Source organism: Pelodiscus sinensis, chromosome 11, assembly GCF_049634645.1.
Source record: "Pelodiscus sinensis isolate JC-2024 chromosome 11, ASM4963464v1, whole genome shotgun sequence".
NCBI lineage: Eukaryota > Metazoa > Chordata > Testudines > Trionychidae > Pelodiscus > Pelodiscus sinensis.
In genome coordinates, this window is record NC_134721.1 from 43,635,807 (window position 1) to 43,658,058 (window position 22,252).

General features: G+C 56.2%; 1 protein-coding gene across 3 annotated transcripts in view; it reads left to right on the forward strand.

Moving 5' to 3' along the window:
• The first annotated feature begins 865 nt into the window (after positions 1-865).
• The window catches only part of TEX264 (testis expressed 264, ER-phagy receptor), a 105,359-nt gene continuing 83,972 nt past the window's right edge, over positions 866-22,252 (forward strand). Inside the window, exons 1-3 of one of the 3 annotated variants that reach the window (XM_075939470.1) lie at positions 866-1,043; positions 4,534-4,605; positions 10,038-10,326. In XM_075939470.1, the coding sequence (XP_075795585.1) occupies positions 10,069-10,326 (258 nt within the window). In that variant the 5' untranslated portion in view covers positions 866-1,043; positions 4,534-4,605; positions 10,038-10,068. Of the gene's footprint in view, positions 1,044-2,954; positions 3,118-4,533; positions 4,606-10,037; positions 10,327-22,252 lie in introns of those variants that run through there. The other 2 variants (XM_075939471.1, XM_075939472.1) reach the window with 2 other exon arrangements.

Consider the following 22,252-nt stretch of genomic DNA (forward strand, 5'->3'; position numbering starts at 1 on the left):
TGGGATGGTACATCCCCAAAGACCCCCCCCACACACCCCGTGGCTGGGATGGTACATCCCCAAAGACCCCCCCACACACACCCCGTGACTGGGATGGTACATCCCCAAAGACCCCCCCCACACCCCGTGGCTGGGATGGTACATCCCCAAAGACCCCCCCCCCACACCCCGTGGCTGGGATGGTACATCCCCAAAGACCCCCCCCACACCCCGTGGCTGGGATGGTACATCCCCAAAGACCCCCCCCACACCCCGTGGCTGGGATGGTACATCCCCAAAGACCCCCCCCACACACCCCGTGGCTGGGATGGTACATCCCCAAAGACCCCCCACCCCACCCCGTGGCTGGGATGGTACATCCCCAAAGACCCCCCCCACACACCCCGTGGCTGGGATGGTACATCCCCAAAGACCCCCCACCCCACCCCGTGGCTGGGATGGTACATCCCCAAAGACCCCCCCCACCACACCCCGTGGCTGGGATGGTACATCCCCAAAGACCCCCCCCACACACCCCGTGGCTGGGATGGTACATCCCCAAAGACCCCCCACCCCACCCCGTGGCTGGGATGGTACATCCCCAAAGACCCCCCACCACACCCCGTGGCTGGGAGGGTACATCCCCAAAGACCCCCCCCCCACACACCCCGTGGCTGGGATGGTACATCCCCAAAGACCCCCCCACACACACACACACCCCGTGGCTGGGAGGGTACATCCCCAAAGACTCCCCCCCCTCCGTGACTGGGATGGTACATCCCCAAAGACCCCCCCCCCCGTGACTGGGATGGTTCATCCCCAGACACCGCCCCCTGCTGGCCGGGATGGGGCCGCCGGAGAGCCCCTCTGCCGCCCTGCCCGGGCCAGGCCCCGTCGGGGATGGGCAGGGCCACGCCCAGCGCGGAGCCCGCCCCGCCCCTAGGCAGGCCGTGCCCGCGCACGCTCCCGTGCGGGGGAGGCGGTGAGACGAGGAGGCGAGGGCGCGTCCCCGAGCGCCGCCTTAGCGAGCGCCCGAGAGTGAGCCGGGAGCGGGCAGCGCCGCGGTGAGTGGGGGGGAGACTGGCACTTGGGGGATCCCCGAGGGGGGGGGGGAGACTGGCACTTGGGGGATCCCCGGGGGGGAGACTGGCACTTGGGGGATCCCCGGCGGGGGGGGGAGACCGGCACTCGGGGGATCCCCGGCGGGGGGGGGGGACTGGCACTCGGGGGATCCCCGGCGGGGGGGGGGGAGACTGGCACTCGGGGGATCCCCGGCGGGGGGGGGGAGACTGGCACTTGGGGGATCCCCGGCGGGGGGGGGAGACTGGCACTTGGGGGATCCCCCGTGGGGGGGGAGACCGGCTCGGGGGATCCCCCGTGGGGGGGGAGACCGGCTCGGGGGATCCCCCGTGGGGGGGGAGACTGGCACTCGGGGGGATCCCCCGTGGGGGGGGGGAGACTGGCACTCGGGGGGATCCCTCGTGGGGGGGGGGGAGACTGGCACCTGGGGGGGATCCCCTGTGGGGGGGGAGGGAGACTGGCACTCGGGGGGGATCCCTGGCGGGGGGAGAGACCCGTACTTGGGGGATCCAGAAGGGAGGGGCGAGGGACACAACCCGCCCTGGGGGTGGCTTGGGAGCAGGCTGACACTCGGACTGGTAGGCCCTTGTTGCAGACCAGCCTGACCCTGGGGCGGGTTGCTGGGGGGACTACCTAGCACGAGGTTCCAAGGGGAGTTGTTGTTTTCTCAGTGTTTCCCAAGGAGGAGGATTGGCAGGCAGAGCGTGGCTCTGGGGGGCAGCAGTGTGTTTTCCAGAGTGGCATTGGGCACCCCAGGAAAGGGGCCAGGCTTGCTGGAGCATGTGTTTGACTAGCCCCAAAGATTTCTGCATCTCTTTTGTCTGAGGAGAAGGAAATCTGAGGAGCAGCCAAATACTCAGCATGCCAAAGTTCTCCCAAGACACCCCGTGCACCCTCCCACATGGATCATCCCGGGGAACCCTGAAGCCAGCTGCTCCAATGCCTTGGGCTCTCTGGGCTTTCTCTCCAGCACCCATCACTATGGAACAGGTTGAACCTCTCTAGACGGGTACAAACCAGAGAATTTCCTGAACCACGGGAGGTCAATGTTGTCTAGCAGCATTACCAACACTGCGACACCTTCCTGGGCTCTTAGAAGACTGTTGGGGTGAAGTAGAGCTAAATAACAGCACAGAACACTGAGAGCCGGGGTGGTAGCTATAAACAAACTTTATGGGACATCAGGAAACTTGGCCACACCCACGATAAGTGGACATCTGCTAGCAAAAATCATGCTGGGCCACAGATTTGCTGGACAACGGATGTTGCCGGACTAGAGGTTCAAGCTGTATCTAACGTATGAGACTCCTTACAGTGCAACTCCTGGGCGATCCCAAGCCGTTTTTAAAATAACCCCCTTTAAACTTTTCCTGGCTAGAAACACAGGGGTTTTTGTCGCTCTTTCAGTGGAGGGAAAAATGGACCAGAATCAACATTTACTGATTTCAGGGAAGCCCCCAAAATCCCAGCCTGTGCTGGTCAGGAAAACCAGGCTGGCAACAAATGTGATTGGCCCTGATTTGTAACCAGTATTGTGGGATCCCAGGGGCATGAGGGCCCAAGGGCTTGTTCCATTTCTGTTGTTTAGTTCTTACCTACAGCCCATAATCCTCTGTTTGTGTCATTATAATTAGCTGAACAGTTGTCTCAGGAGATTATGACTCAGGTGCAGAATGCGGAGCAGAGACTCTGTTTTGATCACTGGAATCCTAGAAACAGTCCCGTGCCGCCTCCCCTTTTCCCTCTGGATAGAACATGGACACCCTGGCAGAACTGCTGCCAAAGAGCCTGTGCTCCAAAAGTTTTCCGTAGAGCATCAGTGGCTCTTTAAGGGATGGAAGGAAAAATGCATGTTGCCCTCCCAGGCTGTGCACGAGTGCTGTGACCTCATCAGGCTGGTGCATGTGAACCAGGAAGCAGAACAGAGCTGAAATAAACAAGACAGGTTGGGAACTTGGGTAAAACTGAATGGCTGCATGAGTAGAGAAGGGAGTGAAAGTGACCTGATCACGGAGTCCAGTTTCTGTGCTCGTGGGTTACCTCTCTGCAGCGGGTGAGGTGATTCTCTCTGTTCTTTGCCGCTGCCTGATTTGGGACAAGCGCAGATTGTAGCTGGGTCTCCGTTGTGCAAGCTTGCTTGCTTTCTCTTTTGTGTCATGCTTACTTGTGTGGGGCAGTGTAATTGTTGTGATTTTTATTACTAGCATTTGTATCGGATAAGTTTTAGAAACAAAAACATAGGGCCAAATTCTGCACTCTGTGACCTGAGTGTAAATCCAGAATAACTCTTGATTTCAGTGGAGTTACTACAGTTTTCTCTCTGATTTAATTGACGCCAGAATTTGGTAGAAGTTTTGCCTCTTTGCTAGCTGCCCAAGCGTGTACCCAGGAAGTGTGGGCAGGCTTGGAGCCAGGTGGCTAGCTTTAGCTGCTGTTTATGCTACCTAGCCATGTTGCTATTTTTAGCTGGAGCAAGCACAAATTAGTCCCTTGTGCTGGGCTGCATACTCCCGAGGCAGAGGAACGAATTCGAGATGCGCTGGCAGAGTTGGGAAGGTCTGCAGAGCGCCTCCCCCTGTTGCTCGCTCAAGCCATGCCATCTGACCTTTCTTGTCATGGAATGTTTGATCTTAGATTTTGGAAAGACATCTCTCCTAGAATCCTAGGGCTGGAAGAGACTTCGGGAGTCATCGAGTCCAGCCCCCTGCCCAAAGCCGGCCCAAAAGCAGGATCTCGCTTATTCTTTATCTTTAAACTCCTCTCCAGTCCTGCAGGGACATCTGCAACTTTCCAAGGTGATCTCTTTCTGCGTTAGGGCTGTCTGAGTGTAAACGACTACAGGGCGTCCCCGCTGTAAGTTGCCCCGGTATCCATGCGCACTAAAGTCATTGACGCTAATAGGAACTGATGCGTTAGAAGTCCTCCTGGTCCCTGCACTTAAGTTGCGTGGAAAAAAAAAAGCACAAATGGAAGTCAGCTGCGGGAAAAAATTCCCCGCTTTACGTTGTTTTGCTATCGGTCCAAGTTTTTTTTGGAATGTATCTTGGACTTCTAGCGAGGATGGCCTGTAACCGTTTAACTGTTAGGCGGATGGTTATCTGTTAATGGTGTCAATTCGGCGAAGCCTTCTCCCCCGGAGCTGGGCTCGCAGCCCTGTTCCTGTGGAGGCTTCGCCGTAGACTTTATACTGCAGAGCCTGCGGTGGTTACATGGTTACCCTAATACACGATTTTTAACATCGCTATTCTGAATGGAGTTCCCCCGTAAGCTCTGATGTGGCTCAAAAATCCCAAACTAAGGGGACATGCCATTCCTCTTAAGGGGACAGGAAACTGATCCTGGTTACTTTCCTAAAGGGAGCACAACAACACACAAGGGAAGTGTTTGGGGTGCCTGTTTCTTTCTAAGGTGAGTGTGTTTTCATACGGCGTGTGTTAATAGAGGAAGTAACAATCCCATCTCCTCCTGTTTTAGCGACTTGGATCCTTGGTCAGGAGTCGAGCAGAGACCATGAGCTGTTGCTAGCTCTAGCCTTCTGACTTTCAGGTGAGTAGAAACATAAGACATGGTGCATCAAATTCACCCCTTCAGTAAGTGGCGTTAGACCAGGACTGGATCTGGCTGACTTTGCAGCGTTTCATCCTCCTGGCCACGGTTGCGTTGGTGTGGCTAGCCGTAGCGTTGGTCCTCTTGTGGTCCATGTGAGGCTGAATAGAGAGCCAAGATGAAGCTGTTCTTCCAGAGAGAGTAAATTTGTCCATGTAGTTCAACTCCACAGCACCCCTTTAACTTTGGTCCCAAATTCCGTTTCTTTTCAAAAGCCCTTGCGCACAGAAAAGGGTTAATGGGACAATGCAATCTAAACTTTCTGCATTGTACTCAGTTGACACTTCCCCCTGAGTTCTTGGAAACTTAAAGACAACAGCAGGTTGCTTGTGTGCGGAAACCAGCCAATGAAATTGACCGTGATTGTGTTATTGCCCAAAGTGAAGAGAAGAAAGCAAGCCAGCATCACACATGGTGGAGTGTCCGTTTTCATTTTGAAAGCTCTTTCAGATTTAAAAACCAGGTAAAGAAAGAAAGGAGTTCTGCCTTGGGGATGTTACCTTTTACGTTGTGCCTTTCACTTCTGTGAAGTCACGGTTTTGATGGGTTTGATCACAGGGGTCCCCTGGAGATTGTCTCTCGGGCTTTGTCTACACTGCAGGGTTTTTGCGCAAGAAGCCTTTTGCAGAAGAGATCTTGCCCAAAAACTTCTTGCACAAAAGCGCGTCCAGACCTGAAAATGCATCACAGAAGCGATGTGCTTTTGCGCAAGAGAGCATCCACGCTGCATGGGCGCTCTTGTGCAAGAAAGCTCTGATCCTGTGCTTTTTCCAATAGGGGTTTCTTGTGCAAAAAGCCCTCTGGAGCGTCCACACTTGCCTTTTTGCACAAGAGCTGTAGTGCAAAAAGGAGTTATTCCTCATGGGAAGAGGAATAACTTTATCGGCAAAAGCCCTCTGTCCTGTCGATTTACTTGCGCAAAAATGCGGCTGAGGAGTGGAGACAAAACCACAGTATACTGATCGTATCCTGGAGCCCACCAACTTGTCCTGTGGGGTACCCCACCACCACGTCCTGCAAGGCCAGAGGCGCTGGTCTCCCTCAGCCAATGCGCAGAGTTGCGGTCACAGCCCCCGAGCAAAGCAACACAGATGCTGAACCAGTTCAGCTCTGGGAGGACTCAGCTCTGAGGCCATTGAGAGCACCCTGGTGTTCAGCCCCAATGGGACCAAAACCCCAAATAAATCCATCTTACTCTGTATAAAAGTTTTACACAGAGAAATCCCGTAAGTTCTGCAGCTTTATCAGTGAAAGAGAGATCAGAACAGTGGTTCCCTGCCCAGCAACGGTTACGTGCACTGGGCTTGATAATAAACACAAGTGATTTTATTAAGTATAAAAAATAGGATTTATGTGATTGCAAGTGGAAACAGACAGAGCACAGTAAGTTACTAAGACAAAATAAACAAAGCATGCCGGCTAATCCTAATACACTAAGAAATTTGTTACATGCGAATTCTTACCCTCACAGTTCTTCTCCTCCTCTCTTTCCCAAGCTGTCATGGGAGATGAGGGGGAAGGTCCTCTCATGGATTGGTAACTGCTTACGAGATAGGAAACAAAGGGTCGGAATAAATGGTCAGTTTTCAGAAGGGAGAGAGGTAGCTAGCGGTGTCCCACAGGAGTCCGTACTGGGACCAATCCTATTCAACATCTTCATAAATGATCTGGAGAGAAGGTTAAACCGTGAGGTGGCAACATTTGCAGATGATCCCAAACTGCTCAAGGTAGTTAAGACCAAAGCAGACTGTGAAGAGCTTCAAAAGGATCTCCCTAAACTAGGTGACTGGGCAACAAAATGGCAGATGAATTTTAATGCTGATAAATGCAAAGTAATGCACATTGGAAAACATAATGCCAACTATATGTACAAAATGCTGGTGACTAAATTAGCTAATAGATTCAAGAGCGAGATCTTGGACTCGTGCATAGTTCTCTGAAAACATCCACTGTGGAACTGTCTATACTGGCATGATTTTACGCAAGAACTCTTTTGCGGAAGAGTTCTTGTGCAAAAACTCTTCCAGAAGAGAGGGTCTACGCTGGCATGTGCCTTTGCGCTACAGATGCGCTTTTGCGCAAGAGCATCCATACCAGTGTAGACGCTCTCTTGCGCAAGAAAGTTCTGATGGCCATTTTAACCATCAGGCTTTCTTGTGCAAGAAATTCATGTTGCCTGTTTACACTGGCCTCTTGCGCAAGAACAGTTGCACAACAGGGCTTATTCCTGAGCAGGAGTGTCATAGTTCTTCCACAAGAAGCCCTGATTTCATACATTAGAACGTCAGTGTTCTTGCGCAAGAACTCGCGGCCAGTGTAGACAGGCAGAAAGTTTTGGCGCAAAAGTGGCTGCTTTTGCGCAAGATCACACCAATGTAGACACAGCCTCAGTGTGCAGCGGTGGTCAAAAAAGCAAACAGGATGTTAGGAATCGTTTAAAAAAGGGAACGAGAATAAGACAGAGAACATCTTATTGTCTCTCTATAAATCGATGGTATACCTACATCTGGAATACTGTGTGCAGGTGTGGTCATCTTATCTCAAGGAGGCATCTTGGCATTGGAAACATTACAGAAAAGGGCAACAAAAATGATTAGGGGTTTGGAACAGGTCCCATATGAAGAGAGATTAAAAAGACTGGGACTTTCCAGCTTAGAAAAAAAGAGTTTAAGGGGGATATGATAGAGGTCTGTAAAATCATGGTTGCTGTGGAGAAAATAAATAAGGAAAAGTTATTTAGTTGTTCCCACAACACAAGAACTAGGTCATCTGAAGAAAACTCCGGTTGTCTGAAGAAGTGGGCTGTGCCCACGAAAGCTCATGATACCATCTATGTGTTTTGTTAGTCTGTAAAGTACTACCAGACCATTTGTTGGTTTTTAAGTTTATCTTGTACAGACTAACTCAGCTACCCCCCCCCCCAAAGCTCAAGAACTAGGGGTCACCAAATGAAATTAATAGGCAGCAGGTTTAAAACACACACAAGGAAGTTTTTCTTTATGCAACACGCAGTCAACCTGTGCAACTCCTTGCCACAGGATAGTGTGAAAATCAGGGCTTTAACAGGGTTCAGAAAAGAGCTAGATAGATTCATGGAGGATAGGTCCATCAAGGGCTATTAGCTAGGATGGGTATGGATGGTGGCCCTAGGCTCTGTTTGTCAGAAGCTGAGATTGGGTGACAGGGGAGGGATCACTTGATTACCTTTTTTTTTCATTCCCTCTGGGGCATCTGGCATTGGGCACTGTTGGAAGACAGGACACAGGGCTAGATGGACCTTTGATTTGACTCAGTATGGCTGTTCTCATGTTTAAGCGAGTCAGCCTCCTAGCTTGAGGTCAATCCTTCCCCCTGTTCAGTCTTAAATGCTTCCAGGAGACCTCTTGGGTGGTATGAGGGGATCTCCTGGCATCTGGCCAACACCTCTGTTGTTTGGTTTTCCCACCTTTTGCCCGAGGTGGGAATTCTTTGTGTTCAGTTCAAATTTATCTCACTTTGAATGGAAAAGTACCAGATCCAAAATGGGATCCACCATCTGGTGGCCTGGCTACATGTCCTGCCATGACCAATTATAATCCAGGCTTATAGGAAAAACAGACCCATTCACAGAAAGTTACCTTGAGCACCAGACCATTAAGTTTCCAGAGTATCGGTAATGGCTGTCATTAGCATGTTTAGAATTATAAACAGATCCACACTTCATATTTCTAACTTCACATAAAAAAGAATACCTGCACAAAATCAGAATATGCACAGTCAACAGTTTGTAACTTTAATCATGATCTGTCACATGATGTATTTTACCTAAAGCATCTTCATAGAATCCTAGGGCTGGAAGAGACCTCAGGAGTCATCGAGTCCAGCCCCCTGCCCAACGCAGGACCAACCCCAACTCAATCATCCCACCTGGGCTTTGTCAAGCCGAGACTTAAAAACCTCTAGGGCTGGAGATTCCACCCTCTCCCTAGGGAACCCATCCCAGTGCTTCCCCACCCTCTTAGGGAAATAGTTTTTCCTAATATCCAACCTAGACCTCCCCCACTGCAACTTGAGCCCATTGCTCCTGTTCTGCCATCTGCCAGCCCTGGGAACAGCCTCTCTCCAGCCTCTTTGGAAGTTGAAGTTGGGGCCCAGAACTGGACACAATATTCAGCATTGGTGAGGCCACATCTGGAGTAAAGGGGAATAATGACATCTCTAGATCTGCTGGCAATGCTCCTCCTAATGCAGCCCAATATGCCGTTCGCCTTCTTGGCTAGAAGGGCACACTGCTGATTCATATCCAGCTTCTCATCCGCTGTATCCCCAGGTCCTTTTCTGCCAAACTGCTACTTAGCCAATTGATCTGCAGCCTGTAACAATGCTTGGGATTCTTCCAGGGCCGGCCCACAACATTTTGGTATCTGAGGTGGGGAGTTCAAATGACGCCCCCATATCCCCTTGCTTGGGCCGAAACTTTGAAAGGTCTCAATTCCTCCAGCCCAGCACCCCACCGTCTCTGTGCATCTAGAGCAGAGAGAAAACATCTGCACCAGCAGCAGACACAGTTTTCTACACCCGGGGGCCTAGTGGTGCCCCCCACAGTCTGGCATCTGAGGTGGCCGCCTCAGTTCACCTCGTGGTAAGGCCAGCCCTTGGTTCTTCCGTCCCAAGAGCAGGACTCTGCACTTGTCCTTGTTGAACCTCGGCAGATTTCTTGTGGCCCAATCCTCTAATCTGTCTAGGTCACTCTGGCCCCTGTCCCTGCCCTCCAGCGTATCTACCTCTCCCCTCGCTTAGTGTCATCTGTGAACTTGCTGAGGGTGCAATCCATCCCCTCATCCAGGTCATTAATAAGGATGTTGAACAAAACCGGTCCTAGAACCGAGCCTTGGGGCACTCCGCTAGAAACCGACCGCCAGCCTGACATCGAGCCGTTAATCACTACCCGCTGGGCAGGGACAAGGTTGATGGCACTCCAGCCCTCTTTAGGAAGTGGGCCTCTACCTCAGAGCTCTTTGCCAGGGGGCGATGTGGGAGACACAATCTCTTTCACTGTCGTCATTAAGCTTCTGCCTCGTCCATCGTACCCTAAATAAATCCACCATTGTCCTGTGACTTGTGGTCTCGTCTGGTTACCTCTCGGGAAAGGTGGTGGGGCCCCCTTCTAGTAACCGGGCCCCCCGATCCCCAGCTGTGGTTACAAAAGCGGGTGGTTCACAAGCTGGGGTGCGGTAATTTTAGTGCTGGCCTTAGCTGCTGTTTCACTCGTCCCTCAGCTGTGAGAAGAGGAATTGGAAGAGGCTGATGTAGCTGGGAAGTCACTTTGAAGCAGGTACCTGCCTGCTAAGGTTGCCTTCACGCCCCTCCTCTTTCTCCTCTCTTGCCGGTAGCTCGTGCGGGACGCTGGAGGCACCGGGGATAATGGCGGACTGGGTGCTCATTGGACTGATCGGGGCCCTGGTCGTGCTGCTGCTGCTGACGCTCTTTGGCTTTGCCGTCTACTCGGGGCTCTTCACGGAGGTGGTGGTGAGTGCTGGCTCGCCCCCCATCGGCAGCATCACGGTGGCGTACAAGTTCAAGGTGGGGCCCTACGACGAGTCTGGCGAGCTGTACACCGAGAGCTGCAGCATCTCGCCCAAGCTCTGCTCCATCGGCGTCTACTACGACAACCCGCACACGGTAGGCACAGGGCGGGAGCTGGCCGGGCCTGGGAGCCGCGTGGCTGAGTCTCCTCCCTGGGGGGTGGGAGCTGGGTAGGAACGTGGGCCGCTAGCAGGGAGGCCCCAGGTTGGTGGGACTTCGGGCTACGTGTAGGTATCCCCATGGGGGAGCTCTGCCATTCTTGGGGCTAGGCTGCACGGCGTTTCAGTGGGGCAGGAGGCCGAGGAGAACCCGAGTGCAAGTAGGTTCTGCTTCAACAGGCAGGCAGAAATTGGGGTGAGCTGAGGGTGGCCCTGCGGGGTTGAACACCCGTGTGCGTCTCTAAGGAGTGTGGCTGGAGTCCTAACCCGTGAGAGCAAAGCGCTGGCTGCCGGGCCCCCCGGAGATGGACACGCAGCCTGCCTTCCTGGGCTGCCGTTTGAGGTTCTCGGCGGTTCAAAGCAAATTGTCTTTCCCTCCCCGGACGTGCTGGCCTGTGCCCCTCTGACTCCGGCGCCTTCCCCAGCGTATCCCGCTTGGCTTGCGAGATGAGGTTGGGGATGATTCATGTCCCCAGCGACGCAGGAGACTTTTGGTTGGCGCTTTTCTTCTGGCGCTTGCCAGATCGGACCGGGAGGCCCGAAGCCTGTCCGAGCTCCAAGTCTTCAGGCGGTGGGGAGAAGACCGCTGTCGAATGGCCACTAGGCGGTAGCCAGGCACCCAGCCACCGAGCTGGCAGCTTGCTCCCGGGGCATGAGAAGGATGACTGACGGAGGAGTGAAATAGCCTGTGCCCGGGACAGACGCACACTGTCGCACCAGTAACTCAGCAACATCCGGTGTGACCTGTCAGGAATGCTGGGTGAGACCTGCCAGCCACTGTGTGCGTGCTGGGAAGTGGGGCGGTGGACTTAGGGCTTAGGCGGACATCTCTTGCTTGGCTTTTCTGCTCCCCACTGAGCGGGGTGACTGGCCCTGCGGTGCGGGAAGCTGCCTCGAATGGCCGAGGCCTGCCCCTGTTTAATTGTTAGCCGGTGGTGCCTTTAGACAGGCGGAATGTGTCACTCAGCCCGACTGTTGGCATTCCTACCCTGGTCCGGGGACACCGGCCGTGTAAGCCTCCCGCTTTGCCAGTGTCCTGCCAGGGCAGCGTCACCAGGTATCCCTGCGGCCGCTGCAGAAGGTGGGAGGCAAAGAATCCCTGGGTGACGGGGATTTTGCTCCCTCGACGGCACTTTGCAGGGAGTCAGGTTGGTGGCCCCTTGTGCTCCCCATGTCTGCCCCCGCCTGGCCCCATTGCTCTCCCGTCCCTGTGGGCCATGGGAAGCAGAGAATAGCCCCGAGCAGAAGGCTCCTCGCGGCAGCTGTCAGCCCTCAGCCTTCCGGCCTTAATTCTCTCCTGTCGATTGTTGACATTGTCCCGTTGCCATGTCAACGCTTCATGACATCAGGAGCCGAGGGTTGTAGTGTCACAGCAGGAGCTGTTGGAGGACAGCCCCCTCATTCCAGAACAAATCTCGTTAGGCATGGCCGGGGGAGCGGCCCGAATACCCGCCAGGGAGCGTGCTCTGGAGAGCAGTGTCCTGCAGGCAGGATCACCCCTCTGCCAGCAGCCACGTGGAAATCTGGCAGCTCCCAGTGTGAGCAGGGAAGCAGGCCCTGGACAGCTGCTGGGCACAGCAGAGAGGCTATGGCTGGGTTAGCTAATGTCTGGGCCCCTGCTTCGGCCACCTCTGGGGTGGAACGTGGCCGCTTTCGAGCCATGCACAGCCGTGTCGCCCAGGAGACGAAGGATATTGTATAGTGGTGGCCTGGGCCGTGGGGCTAACAAGCCCTCCTCTTTAACGGGGCCACGAGGGCCTTAGTGACAGAAATGGCCAGGGCCTAAGGGGAAACACGGCTCCTCCCGCAGCAGAGACCCCAGCCACGGGCCGGGCATGTGTGTCTCTGTTAACACCCTGCGCAGAGAGCGCCTCCTACTGGGTGGCCAGGCCAGGCTGTATCAGTCACAGGGTCAGCTGCTACCAGATGTTCTGAGCCTGCCAGAGAGACTTGGTCCCTCTCCAGGCCCGGTGCAGCGTTTGAGAGGAGCACAGCACAGCGCTGTGGTGTCTGCCAGCAGACGTCCAAAGACAAGCGAGGCCAAGACACCGCAACACGGTCAAAAAACTCCCCCAGCATCAGCCCGTGTGAACAAGCTCTGCCGTCAGGGCCAGGGATGTAAATGAATGGCAGCTGCCTACACTCTCTTGGGGGTTGGGGAAACCAGTTTTGAAGAGGGGGGGTTTCTCTTGGGACATAAAGCTGCCCCGGTAGGAAGAGGAGGATCGAGGTGGAAAATAGATTTGTTTGCAGACTGATCATCTCCCAAATAGTCAGATGAGGAATGTCTCAAATTCGAGATGGTCCGTGCCCTTTGTCTGTGCGCATTCATGTGGCTGCTAGGAAAAGGGGATGGTGTGTCTGCGTGTGAGAGGTAGCTAGAAAAATGGGATGAGGTGTGAGTGCGTGTGTGTGAGAGAGGTTTCTATGAAAAGGGGTTGGTGTGTGTGAGCGGTTGCTAGGGAAAGGCGTTGGGATCTGTGTGTGAGCGGTTGCTAGGGAAAGGGGTCGGTGTGTGTGTGAGCGGTTACTAGGAAGAGGGGATGGTGTGTGTGAGCGGTTGTAGGAGAAAGGGTCGGTGCGTGTGAGCGGTTGCTAGGAAAAGGGGATGGTGTGTGTGTGCATGCATGCGGTTGCTAGGTAAAGGGGGTCAGTGCGTGTGAGCGGTTGCTAGGAAAAGGGGACGGTGTGTGTGTGTGTGCATGCGCGCGGTTGCTAGGAAAAGGGGTTGGTGCATGCGAGCGGTTTGTAAGGAAAAGGGGACGGTGTGTGTGAGCGGTTGCTAAGAAAAGGGGTCGGTGCGTGTGAGCGGTTGCTAAGAAAAGGGGTCGGTGCGTGTGAGCGGTTGCTAAGAAAAGGGGTCGGTGCGTGTGAGCGGTTGCTAAGAAAAGGGGTCGGTGCGTGTGAGCGGTTGCTAGGAAAAGGGGACGGTGTGTGTGTGTGTGTGTGTGTGTGTGCATGCGCGCGGTTGCTAGGAAAAGGGGTCGGTGCGTGTGAGCGGTTGCTAGGAAAAGGGGACGGTGTGTGTGTGTGTGTGTGTGCATGCGCGCGGTTGCTAGGAAAAGGGGTCGGTGCGTGTGAGCGGTTGCTAGGAAAAGGGGACGGTGTGTGTGTGTGTGTGTGTGTGTGTGTGTGTGTGTGTGCATGCGCGCGGTTGCTAGGAAAAGGGGTCGGTGCGTGTGAGCGGTTGCTAGGAAAAGGGGACGGTGTGTGTGTGTGTGTGTGCATGCGCGCGGTTGCTAGGAAAAGGGGTCGGTGCGTGTGAGCGGTTGCTAGGAAAAGGGGATGGTGTGTGTGTGTGTGTGTGCATGCGCGCGGTTGCTAGGAAAAGGGGTCGGTGCGTGTGAGCGGTTGCTAGGAAAAGGGGTCGGTGCGTGTGCGCGGTTGCTAGGAAAAGGGGTCAGGGTGTGTGCGCGTGCGCGCTGTTGCTAGGAAAAGGGGTCAGTACGTATCTCCCGGACAGATTCAAGAGGTCGCGGAGGGGAGACCTGTCGTTATCCGTCCGGTTGCATTTCCTTGCGGAGCTTTTGTCTCTGGCCAGGAGCTCCCTTCCTGCAGAGGGTGGTGGCGGCAGCGCAGTGGTGGGGGCTGCGCTCGGTTTCTGGCTGGTGGCGCCTGCTGTGGCCGGGGCGGGGTTGGCTTGGAGGGCGGAGTGTGGTTGGGGCAGGGCCCAGCCCGCGCCTGGAGGCAGCGATGCTCTCTGCCTGGTCGGCGCTTTCCCACCCCCGACTCCCGCGGAGGGCGGCGCTCCCACACTTGCGGTACGGCCGCGGGAGCTGGGGGGCGTGGCAGTGTAGAAAACAGGCTCCTCTGCCCACTGTTGAAAGGCCGACATCGGCGTCTCGCTGGAGCAGGGACGTCGTGGCCTGCACTCCTGGCTGCACCGGCCTCGTTCTGGGCACGGGCCTGGGGAGGGCTGCGTCTGCCCGTGGCGACGCTCCCTGTGCCGAGCGCCACGTCCCAGCAGAGCAGGAGGCTCGAAACACGCTGGATCGGCGGGGCTGGCACGTGCCCGACCTTTGTGCCGGGGCTGATCCGTAGGCAGGTGGGAGCTGCCCCGTCCCTTTGAAGGGTGAGTTGACTCTGAAGCCCTGGGTGAGCTGGCAGAGTTGGGGGTGGCCCTACGTTGAGCATGGGATGGACTAGATCTCTCGTGAGGTCTCTTCCAGCCCGAATTGCCTGTGATTCTGCTGATGGCCAGCGACTGTTCCGCTGCTCGTTATTTCATCAGAAACCTCCCCTGAGGCTGCGGCTGAGGGTGTAGAACCCGGCCGTTTCCTGTCCTCTGTCCCTCTCCGGCAGCTGCAGGGCGGCTCCATCACCCTGCTCCCCGGGGAGTGGAAGGGAGGAGAGCTCTGGAGCCAGATGAGGGAGGCTTTGCAGATGCTGGGCTGAACTGGCCTCGAGCTCTCCTGCTAGTGGGCCTGCCTCTCAGGCTTCTCCCCGTCCTGCCCGGGCATGGGCCTCTCGGGTCACTGAGAGACCTGCCATCCAGCCAGGAAACCGACAGCCCCAGCCCGCCTGGCTTTCCCCAGCTCACAGAGCAGCAGAGGTTTGGCCGGGGGCCCGGGAGGCGCCACTCCAGGCTCTGTCGTTGCTCCAGAGTGCTAACGAGCAGCTGGACGGGCTTCTGGGAGCAGACCCACCACCTCTCCCTCGGCCTGTTTGCCAGGAGCCGCCGGCTGTGGGGGAAACCCGAGAAGAACAACAGAGCATGCTCACATGGACTCTGAATCCTCATGAACAAAGGGGAGTGTGGCCATGGCTGTAGGGCAGCTGGACTAGGGTGCAGCGGGGGCCACCGAGCCTTGGCTGAAAAGGGCCCCCTGAGCATCTCCTCCCTCGGCCACAGGGGGCGCTGTGGGAGAAAGCCAGCTCTGCTGGAGGAAGGACTGAACGGCCACACGCTGCCGCTCCTCACCGTGGTGTCGCTCCTCTGCCACAGCTTCTCCGGGCCCAGGCGGGAGGACGCGAGGTTGCTCCTACGGGTGGCTAAGCCAGGCTTCCGGGTCCGTCCGGGAAGGACAGGCTGGGAGGCCGTTGGAAGTCCTTGGAGGGAAGGTGTAGACCCAAAGGAGAGAACAGGACGGCCATGGTGGTGGGGGGCTGGTGGCAGCTGCTGGTCTCCGCTGCCTCATTCCGCTGGGCGCCCAAACCCTCCTTTCTACCCCCTTGTTACTGTTTATATCACGCGGGCACCGAGGATCCCTCGGCACGGAGCAGGGCCCCCGCGGGGCCAGGGCCCCAACATCGCTGCCTCACGGGCTGAGAAGCTGAGTAGAAGCACGAGACAACAGACGCCTCCAGACAGGAGGTGCGAGCCAGCGGCGGTCTGTTGACAGGCAGCCTCGCCAGGGTCCAGCTTGTGGGTCTCCCGGCAAGAGAAGCACTCAGCAGGGATTTGAAGGAGAACAAAGAATCCTAGAACACTGGAACTGGAAGGGTCATCGAGTCCAGTCCCCTGCCCCCACGGCAGGACCCAGCACCGCCTCGACCACCATCCCCGTCAGGCGTCTGTCTAACCTGCTCTTCAATATCTCCAGGGATGGAGATTCCACAACCCCCCAGGCAATTTATTCCAGTGTTTCCCCACCCTGACAGGCAGGACGTTTTTCCTAATGTCCAACCTAAACCTCCCTCGCTGCAGTTTAAGCCCCTTGCTTCTTGTCCTATCCTCTGAGGCCAAGGAGAACAATTTTTCTCCCTCTTCCTTGTGACACCCTTTTAGATACTTGAAAACTGCTCTCATGTCCCCCCCTCAGTCTTCTCCTTTGCAAACTAAACAAACCCAATTCCTTCAGCCTTCTTCCTAGGTCATGTTCTCTGGACCGTTCATCATTCTTGTTGCTCTTCTCTGGGCCTTCTCCAATTTCTCCACATCCTTCTTGAAACGTGGGGCCCAGAACCGGACATAATCCCCCAGCTGAGGCCTGATCAACGCAGAGCAGAGTGGAAAAATGACTTCTTACTTCTCTTGTCTGGCTCTCAACACTCCTGTGAATGCAGCCCAGAAGGAGGTTGGCTTTTTTTGCAACAGTGTCACACTGTTAACTCCTGTTCAGCTTGTGGTCCACTCTGAGCCCTAGATGCCTTTCTGCAGGGCTCCTTCCTAGACAGTCGCTTCCCATTCTGTACATGTGGAACTGATGGTACCTTTCCCAGTGGAGCGCTTCACGTGTCCTTATTGAACTCCACCCAACTCGCCTCAGACCACGTCTCCAGTTTGCCCAGATCAGGTTGAACTATGACCCAAAGTCCCTAAGGACGAAGGAGGCCTGGTGGTGAGTGAGCTAGTCTGGGAGACCTGCTTTGAACTTGGCTCTTCCACACTCCCTCAGTGAGCTTGGGCAGTCCCAGCTGTTCTGTGCCTCAGTTTCCCACCCGTACAGGAGGGCTGTGAGGATACAGACAGTGGGAGCAGCAGGCGACGCGATGGTGGCTGGGGGCCATACAAGTACCTGACACAGGCTCTGTGCCTGTCCGCTCCATCAAGCTGCGCTGGAGCTGGGAAGCAGCAGGGTTCCCACTGCCAAGTGCCTGAGGCCAGCTGGAGCCAACCCGGCAGAGCAACAGCTCGGACGCGTGTCTCCGTGTGCCAGGTACGGCTGGAACGTCCCCATTTAGCCTAGGGACGGGCCTGGTGGGGGGCAGCGGCGGAGGCATGTCCGGCCTTGTGCACCCGATAAGTGGGGCGGTGCTCTGTGATCGGCCAGGCTGGGGGCTGTTACCGGCTGATCAAACGGAGCATTTCGCTGGAGCTTTTCCTGGAGGGCATGAGCGTCTGGCATGCCACACTCCCAGCTGGCACCTGCGCTTGCGTCTTGCGGAGCGTTTCTGCCCTCCTAGCCTGTCTGCTTCCGGCCTGGCTGCCCCGGATCCTCTGCTTCTGGCTGGCCTGCAGCCGCCCTGTGCCCAGCCTGGCTGCCCTTGGACCCACTGCGCCAGGCCGGCCCATGGCCGCCCTGCTCAGAGCCTGCTCCTCCCAACCCAGCTGTTGCCCAGGCTCCTAGGCCCCCCCCCCCCCCCCCCGCAAGCCAGTGGAAGCACTGCTGGTACGGACCATCAATGGATGGAGGGGAGCATGGGCGTGAACCCCACAGGAACTTCCGAGCAGAGTTTGACTGGAGTCTCTAGGGCCGACGTGGCCTATCCGAGTGCCCCTGATGCCCGACGTGTAACGTCCCTCCCCAAAGCTTCATGTGCAATATCAGCTCTGGCTCCTCTTCTTCCTCATGTTCGTGCTTGGCCTCACTGACTCCCTGCGCCGAGCGCTTCCTGCCTGGCTGAATGAGGCGCGCTGCCTGTTTGCCTGGCAGGCAGGGCTGAAGCACATCCTGTCGCTGGGCAGGGATCCTGCCACGGCCTGGTGGTTGAAAGGCGCCCGTCAATCTGACACCCAGAGAGGTAAATATTTGGTCACGCTGCTGCTTCCTGGTCTGACGGTCGCAGTTACACCTGTTCCTGACCCCGGGTCTCCAGTCTGCATTCTGGGAGCGGTCCCACTCAACCCCCCCCAGCTGTTAGCCTGGCGCCCAGCCCGTCTTTGAGGCTCCACCCCTGAGTCCCGAAGCAGCTGATTGACTTAATGCAGGAGCAGAAACAGGAAGTTGTTTGAATAACTGGGCTCCATTGTGCTCTGATGTGTCCCATGGTTCCGGCTCCGGCTTGATTTCCTGGGATCCTGACCCAGCGTGATTCCTGGCATCTAGCTCCTGACTCCGGTTGCCAGTTTGTCTGATCTCTAGTTTGTTTCCTGCCTCTGACGCCTGACTCGGAAGCCTGTGGTCTCCGCGTGTGGCTTTGATCTCCCGCTATCCTGATCCAGCGGCCGCTTGACTGTTCACCCCAGCTCTGACAACTAGGTCTGGCCCGCCTGTGACCCGGCTGTGACAGCCTCCTGCAAAGTTGAATGATTTGCTCGGAACATCCACAAACACTCTCTGGCAGACACACAATAATAGCGAAGGAATTTAAATGGGAAAAAAAAAAGTCAATCTTTGACACCAATTAAAATCAAACCCTTTCAGTCCTCATTGTAGATACAAGGCGGGGGAGGGAATATCTTTAATTGAGAGAGACAAGCTTCCCTGCATACACCGATCTCGCCTTCCAATTCCCTCCTATTCCCCTTGGCCCTATTGCGCTCATAGCGGTCCCTCTCGCCCCCTGCTGGCGAAGCCCCTGCACTGCGGTGCAAAGCCGCAGGCCAACCTAGAGGCAGGTATTCAAAGTAAACACACGACAGCCTGCTCCCGTCACTTAAAAAATTAAACCCCGGCTGAGCTGCCAAGGCTGCGCCGGGAGTAGTTTGTTTTTCCTTTTCCTAAAATCCGCTCGGCTCCCAGCTTCATTTGCTCCGCGCCGTGTTTGTCTTTGTTTTATCCGCCTCCGCGCAGGATCTGTGAGCCCTTCGATCAAGAGATCGAATGGCTGTTTGGTTGCCTGGAGCTGGATTCCTTCTTAAAGCGACAGGGCGTGACGCGCCGTCCTTTTCCATCTTTCAGACAGCTCCGGAAGCCTGGCGGGGAGTCAAGCCGCCTGTCGGCACCTCCCGAATCAGAAGCGCGCCCCTCTCCCCGGGAATCAATGCGGGACTGGACCGGGTGTCTCTTCTCCATGGCTCTGTTTGGCTCAGGCTGTGGGGATTCTGCCTTGTTTTGGGAGGCTACTCTACACTTACGCGGATCTCACCTGAGCAAGCGTTCCCTGCCGTCCTTGGCTCCGTTTCAGCTGTGATTCCAAGGTACCCTTGAAGGGACTGGATAATTCCTCTCTTGGGGTTTATAGCCATCACCTACATACAGAAGCAGCAGTCCTTGCCTTCCTCTGCTCAACTCAACCTGGGGCAGATAGAGAAAGTGCAAATTAGAGCAGTGTTCCCTGTAAGTCACCCCAGAGAGATCCTAATCCCACCCAGCAGATTAGCAGAGCACCCGTGTGTTTCGGTGGGTGGTGCACAGCCGCACAGGCCTTGGTGCACAGAACAAAAATTATTCTGCACATAGAGGGAAAAAGTGAGAGGGAACAGTGGCTGCAGTGCGTGTTCTCGGTCTGATCCTCGTCCGACTGCGTGAACTGGGGCAGTGTTGGTCCCTTGGCATTTGCAGTTGGGTCTCAGCTTTGGAACCGGCAGCTTCGGTTGTGAAGTGGGGAGACGAGTTCCTTCCCCTAATGCTAGACTGTGTAACTGGAGGGAATCCAGACTGCTCAGGGGGTCATAAACCCCGTACTGCTCATGGAGTCTCCTGTGGTTAAAAAGCTAGGTAATTTAGAGAAAGTAGCATTTGCCCCACAGCTCTCTTGCTTTGCAACACAGTGATGGCCTGAAAGCCTACAGCAGAGCTGGGGAACCTTTTTTGGGTCGGGGGCCGCTGACCCACAGAACAATCAGTTGGGCTGTGCACAAGTGAAAAGCAAAAAGAAAAAAAAATCGCAAAAAACCCCAAACAAACAAACCCTCAGGGATGTGGCCCTGTCGGAGGAGAAAGACGTTCCCCTCACACACCTAGTTTAGGGAGACCCAGGCTACATGAGAATGGCCAGATTGGGTCAGACCAAAGGTCCATTCACAGCCCAGTGTCTTGTCTGCCCACAGTGCCCAATGCCAGATGCCCCAGAGGGAGGAAACACAACAGGCAATCCTCACGTGATCCCTCCTGTCACCTACATCCAGACAAACAGAGGCTAGGGACACCATTCCTACCCGTCCCGGCTAATAGCCATTGATGGACCTAACTTCCATGAATCTATCTAGCTCTTATTTGAACCCTGTTAAAGTTCTGGCCTTTACCGCATCTTCCGGCAAGGAGTTCCACAGGTTGTGTGTGCCAAGGCTAGTAGATTTTGTGTGCTCCAGCCCCACAGTAGGGCTGGAGCCCCAGTGCGGGCTCCCCAATGCTGGAGGGGGAGCCCTGAGCCTTGGAGGCTGGATCCAGGTAAGCCAGAGATTGCATCCAGGCCTGAGGTTCCTCACCCTTGTCCTGGAGGGTCAGGAATTTGCTGCGGTCCGTACTTTATTTCTAGTTACACTCTTTAGTACAGGGCTCAGAGAACAATAGTGACCTGTTTGTCATAGATCTTTCTTTTCCAGAATTGGGCTCCCTTCTCTGCTTCGCTCCAAAACTGCCGAGTTGTTCCGAGAGCAGAGCTCTGCGTGCAGGCCTCTCGCACAGCACAGGGTGGCAGCCGTGTGCTGCCTGAGCCAGCCCGCCGCTCCCTGGAACGCTAGCTCGCACAGCTGCTGAATGTCCCTGTGTACGTTTTCAGCTCCTGGGGTTTTTTATTCTTACGCTGCGGCATCAAAGCGCGTCTCTGGGAGTGTGTGGGAGGGAGGGGAAGGAAGGGCAAGGAATCCTGCGAGGCCCAGATCTGCTATCGGAGAACAGTGCTGGAGCTGAGAGAGCGCCCCACACCGGAGGCCTGATTTCCAGCCCGATCAGATGGAGATCGCTTTGGAAAGTGGGGGAGTTGGCCGCCGGAGAGAGGGGAGCCCTCCCACCATGGACCGGACGCGTGCGGTGGGGTCCTCTTCGGAGCAGAGCAGCTGGGGGGGGGTTGCCAACTAGGGGAGGCCAAGGTCTGCACCCTGTTGGCCCTCCGCTTTGACAGCATCATGCAGGAGGGGGCACCCAGGCCGGCCCTGCAGCTCTTTGTCTTTGGACTCGCTCCTCTTGCCAGGGGGCCCGTGTCACACAGAGCCCCCCAAGGCAGGTGGAGTGGCCATAATTACCATCCTCCCAGCAGCTCTCTGCGTTTGTTGTACAGAAAGGGGCTCTGAAGCCGATGTTCCCTCTCACTTTTTCCCCTCTGTGTGCAGAATAAATCTTGTTCTGTGCACCAAGGCCTGTGCAGCTGTGCACCACCTGCCAAAACACATGGGTGCTCTGCTAATCTGCTGGGTGGGACTGAGATCTCTCCTGGGTGGCCACCCAAGCACTCAGCTTACAGGGAACACTGGCTGTATCCCACGGCTCTAATTTGCACTTTCCCTACCTGCCCCAGAATGAGTTGAGCAGAGGCAGGCAAGATTTGGCCCCTGAGGCGGCATGAGTTGGCAGGGCTCTGCTCTTGGGCCCTCACCGACTGCAGTTAAAGGAGGGACCCGGGCCCAAGAAGGCACAGATGCTGGCTCTGCTGCCGACGCAGGGTGAACGCAGTGTTGCCTGCAGGAGGCACACAGGTGGCATGTGTGCTGGCCTAGCCGGTCCTTGGCACCACCGCGAAGCCTGAGGCCGTGAGTAGGGTCGCCAGGTGTCTGGTTTTGAACCAGACAGTTCAGTATTGGAGGGTTCTGTCCGGGAAACAAACTGAGAAAATACCGGACATATAAAATGGCGGGTACTTTCTAATTAGGTCAGTTTTATAATTATTAGGGGTATCGGTACGTAGTTGTGAACTGCCTGGCTGGTAGCCACGCTCATGCCGCTTGAGCATGTCTACCAGCTAGGCAGTATGCAACTATGTGAGGGGGGCAGGGGCCGGAGCGGGAGGGAATCCCCAAGGCTGGACGCGCTTGTGCTTCGCCGGGACTGTGCGCGGGATGGGCAGCACCCCAGGATCTGCATGCACTGGAGTCAGTCCTGCTCCCCGCCGGCCAATTCTCTCCCCCCCGCTCCTCCCCCGGCCAGTCCCGCTCCCCCCGACCCCCTCCCGGCCAACCTTGCTTCCTGCGGGCTGGTCCTCCCCCATCTCCACTGGCCAGCCCCGCTTCCCCCGACCAGCCCTGCTTTCCCCCGTCCATCTCCCCCGGCCAGCCCCGCTCCCGCCGACCAGCCCTGCTTCCCACTGGCCAGTCCCCCCCCATCTCCCCCGGCCAGCCTCGCTCCCGCCGACCAGCCCTGCTTCCCACTGGCCAGTCCCCCCCA